This window comes from Peromyscus leucopus, chromosome 3, assembly GCF_004664715.2.
Source record: "Peromyscus leucopus breed LL Stock chromosome 3, UCI_PerLeu_2.1, whole genome shotgun sequence".
NCBI lineage: Eukaryota > Metazoa > Chordata > Mammalia > Rodentia > Cricetidae > Peromyscus > Peromyscus leucopus.
Window position 1 is genome coordinate 86,175,886 of NC_051065.1, and position 4,937 is coordinate 86,180,822.

The 4,937-nt window shown below is 42.0% G+C and overlaps 1 gene segment (V, D, J or C); it reads right to left on the minus strand.

Annotated features, from left to right (window-relative positions):
- Positions 1-738, minus strand: LOC114689120. The segment is given in 2 exon segments: positions 1-470; positions 674-738. Coding segments are annotated over 2 exon segments (519 nt in total).
- Between the last annotated feature and the right edge of the window lie 4,199 nt (positions 739-4,937).

Here is a 4,937-nt window from a genome sequence, read left to right on the forward strand (position 1 = left end):
TTATATTTTGCTGGGCTCTGCAAACATTTTCATCAATATTTCAGGCACACTGGCTCTCAGCCAAAAGGGGGAAGTGGAAGTGTGCAGGTACAGGGCTATGTGTAGTGCAGGCAGCTGGTGAATCTCAGAGGAGGTTTTTGTTGGAGGCTGAAGCACTGTGGGAAAATTACTATAACCCTGCTGACAGTAGTAATCTGCCAGGTCTTCAGCCTGGACACTGCTGATGGTGAGAGTATAATCTGTCCCAGATCCACTGCCTGTGAAGCGATCAGGGACCCCAGTGTACCGAGTGGATGCTAAGTAGATCAGCAGTTTAGGAGCCTGTCCTGGTTTCTGCTGGTACCAGGCCAAGTAGTGACTGGAGCCTGAAGTGAGACTCTGACTGGACTTGCAGCTGATGGTGACCTTCTCTCCTGCTGACACAGCCAGGGAGGATGGAGACTGGTTCATCACGATGTCTGCACAGGTACCTGCAATATGGAAGAGTAAAGATCACGTATAACAAGAAAATACAGAACTCAGTACATATGAAATTTGTCATTTAAAGTCCTTGTAGTGCCATATTGTCAGAGTATTATTGAATAATAAAACATTAAACCCTGTCTCACATTATAAATTTCTTATATACAAAGAAGTGATTCTGAAAAGATGGTAATATTTTAAAATTTCTCACCAGACACCCAGAGCAGCAGGGACATGAGGACCTGGGTCCGTGACTCCATCCTGCTCCCCTGCTTGTCTGATGCAGCTCTGTTCTCACTGAAAAGGCCTGCTTTATACATTCTGAGCAGCTGGTCTAGGCTGGAGGAGCTCATGCAAAGCAGTCAGCAAATACAAAGGCAGATGCCTGGGCAGTGTGTGTGAGAGAGGCTGCTGTCAATCAATAGCCAAAAATACTATAACAGAGAGCATAAGAAATCACTGAAAGATATTGGCTTACAGCTCTCCAACAGAAATCTACTGGGATCTCTAATAGATGCTTTGGTTAAAATCTAAGACATATTTAAATCAGGTGACTTGTGCAGAGACATTAGGAGAGCTATTGTAGATTGACAGTTCTAGGGAAATGATACGTTCAAAAAATTACAACAACAAATTAGGAAACATACAGTAAAGAAAATGTGCAATTATTGAAAGGAAGGATGGAAGGAAGAAAAGAAGAAAGCCAAAATCGAGAGAATTAATGCTAATTATTTTCATTATCTCCCATCTCCGAAGCAATTCTTATAGTAAGGATAATGAACAGTGCCTCAGTTATTTGTGCTCCAGTTTCTGGGCCAATAATTGAACAGAGATGCAAAGAGAAGGCCCTGATCTCTCTGTAGAAATCCTGAGGACATTAATTTAAACACGAAATCAGAGGAACTTTTATCTGAAAGCAAAGGTAAACCCTACAGAAACTCAGGAAAAAAAGATGGATCTAAATTGGGGGGAATGGAAGGGGAATGAAAGACACAAGATTTCACCCACCCCATCCCTCAAGCCGCGCGGCTTTGACTCGGGTTTCCATTCATCATGGGCAGCTGAGGAGCCGGGGGTCCGGGGCGTGAGCTGCTACAGTTCACTGCTCGAGGCTGCGCTTCAAGGCGGGCCCCGAAGGCCAGGTTTGGTGGAGAGCTGGTTCTGTCAGCAGCCGGGCTTCTCCATGTCTGACAGCTTCCCTTTGCTCACCCAAAAGCAACCCAGGATCTGTGTTTGAGCAAATGAGGACTCCTACAGAGAAAGAAGCCATTGCAGATGACAGTGTCCTAAATGAGATTATCATTGCGGCTTCTAACTAGCAAGTGCCATGTGGGCATACACTGAGTGCAAACTAATATCCATTACAGTCACCTGTAATGGTGATAGGTCAGATTCTCAGGCAAACCTCTCCTGGACCAGCAACATGCTAAACACATTACATAGGGGTAGCAGAATGATGGTGTCATTCACTATTGTGTGTTTTTGCAGTGAGCTATGCAAGGTCTCTGTGCCCTTCTCCAGAAGTGTCAGGAAAAACCTGCAACATCTGTCACCCCTGCTTAGTGTTCCTTTGAGTCAGAAATCATGCTTTGCTGGCATTTTGTTTCTATAAAAGAAATGGAAAAATCTGACCCTCAGAGTCCTCAGTAAGGTGAGAACCATAAGGAGTCAACAAGGGTGTTGGGTGTCTTACATGGAGAAAAGGAATAAACATGGTTAGAAAAATATACAATCTAACTGGTTTCATAACAGGTACTTGACCAAAGCTAAACAGAAAGTAAGCAAAGCTAGTTCTGAGGCTCAACATCAATTAAAGGTAATTAAGAAGTAATTTGTAATGATTTGGATCAATTATGGGCCCTTACCTTCATGCTGTGGGCTGAAATAATGCTTTTTGGAACCATTAATGCAACCAGAAGCAAAGGCTATGTCGATAATACTCACCTTTATTAAAGTTTTTGTTATCTTGCTCATGATAGTTTCTTGCGGTTTTTTTTTTTGTTTCTTATTTTTTATTATTATTTTATTTTATTTTACAGTACTATTCAGTTCTACATAACAGCCACAGATTCCCTTGTTCTACCCCTTCCTGCCCCCCTCCCTTTCCCCCCAGCCCATCCCCCATTCCCACCACCTCCAGATCAAGGCCACCCCCGAGGACTGAGATCGACCTGATAGACTCAGTCCAGGCAGGTCCAGTCCCCTCCTCCCAGATTGAGCCAAGTGTCCCTGCATAAGTCCCAGGTTTCAAACAGCTAACTCTTGCAATGAGCCCAGGACCTGGTACCACTGCCTAGATGCCTCCCAAACAGATCAAGCCAATCAACTGTTTCACCTATTCAGAGGGCCTGATCCAGTTGGGGGCCCCTCAGCCTTTGGTTCATAGTTCATGTGTTTCCATTCGTTTGGCTATTTGTGCTTGTGCTTTATCCAACCTTGGTTTCAACAATTCTCGCTCATATAAACCCTCCTCTTTCTTGCTAATTAGACTCCCGGTGCTCCACCAGGGGCCTAGCAGTGGATCTCTGCATCCAGATTCCTTAGTCCTTGGATGGGATTTCTGGCACAACTATTAGGGTATTTGGCCATCCCATTACCAGATTAGGTCAGTCCCGGCTGTCTCTCAGCCATTGCCAGCAGTCTTTTGTGGAAGTATCTTTGTGGATTTCTGTGGGCCTCTCTAGCACTTTGTTTCTTCCTTTTCTCATGTGGTCTTCATTTACCATGGTCTCCTAAAGAGAGCAGGAGATCCCAGCTGGATCTTACGTTTTTTAATAGACGATGATTTACACAAAATGAATAGACACGGCTGAGAGAAAGATTGTGGGGAAGGAGGGGGTCAATGGGAGTGGTACGCAGGTGCCAAGTGTGTATTATGTGGTACTGTAAAAAAATGAAATTGACTCAAACTGGTTATTAAGTTTTGAAGGTACTGCTTAAGTTTGGATGCTCTGGCAAGTGCTTCCCATTCACTTCCTTCCATTCTTCCAGCCACCTGCCAGGCTTCTTCCAGAACTATGTGAGAGATTCTGGACATTGCCTGGCCTATGCATGAAAAAAAAAAATAAAGGAATAAGCACACCCTTAGATGTGTTTCTGACAGTTGTTCTGATATTTCCAAACCATCGATCCAAAGACCCAAGTCCCAGTCTAGGCCAGAGAACAGCAGTGCCCTTTGTTCTGAGGATCCCAGCATCACGCATTGCTGAAGAAGAATCAGGACAAGTACAACAAACACATCTGACACTACAAATCTTGACTGTGCCGCTGGGCTTCAAGAAATTACTCACGTGTTGCCCCCCACCATTCTCCACTGAAAAAGAAAAGGAAAATGGATGATAGCCAATTAAAAGTGATGACAAGATATCGTCTATTAAAGATAATAGTACTTACTATACTTAGCTTCTTAGCAAAGTAAAAATATCTATCATCTGTAAAGAAATTAAAAATCACATAAAGATAAAAATAAAATCCCATCCCAAGAGATCCCTGCTATTAGCATTTTATGGCATACTTCTCTAAACTTTAATAAAATGTTTCAATGACAAAAAAAAAAGAAGAAAGACGCAAGATTTCTTCAGGAAGTCATGGCTGTAGATCAACACTGTTTATTCCAGAAATGCATATTCTAGAGTAATCTAGACATTAGCAGCATTGGAACTGATTTAAGATGGTCTTGCTGACATAGTGAATAGGAAAAAAAACTTCCCGGAAGGGGACACAGTCATCTTAAATCAAGTAACAATTTTACAGACACCAATAGACCTCACCATCAGAGATCAATGCCATCCAAAGGAAAAAAAATGTTTGAGTATGAATAAAAAATCAGGAATAATAACAGAAATCACAGAACCTGCTTGGATTTCAGGTTAGTGGACACTGAAAGTATATATAAGAAGGCATTTGTAAATCCAGTATTATGTATAAAGTACAAAAAAACCAGATGAATAAATAAATAAATAAATGAATGAATATAAATAAATGAATAAATAAATAAATAAATAAATAAATAAATAAATAAATAAAAGATCATGGCAAGGAGTCAAGATTCACATCTAGAATCCCAGAACTGGGGATTCTAGGGGAGTAGGAACATCATGAGTTTGAGGCCAGCCTCGGGTACATAGCAAGTTCTAGGCCAGTCTAATCTATGCATGGAGACCGTCTCCCCTAGACTTGTCCACACCCAGCCTCCAGCAATTCATTTAAACACTTCAGGTTTCTCTTCTCCCCCCTGCTTCAAAGGAGAATTATGTCTCGTTTTCTTGTGAATCTCTGTAACAGCCTGAGTCTGTAATCTTGGGGAGCGGCTTGTGATCTGTGACCTCTTTTCTCCTATGGGTCTAAACAGAGTTGATGATTTTACAGTTTGTTCAATCTCTTCCTTTTTTGTTTAAATGGAGTGACCTCTTCTAGGAACCTCACATGAAGAACTAGAAGCTTCAAGGCTCTGTTCCATTAACTTTTCTGAGTTG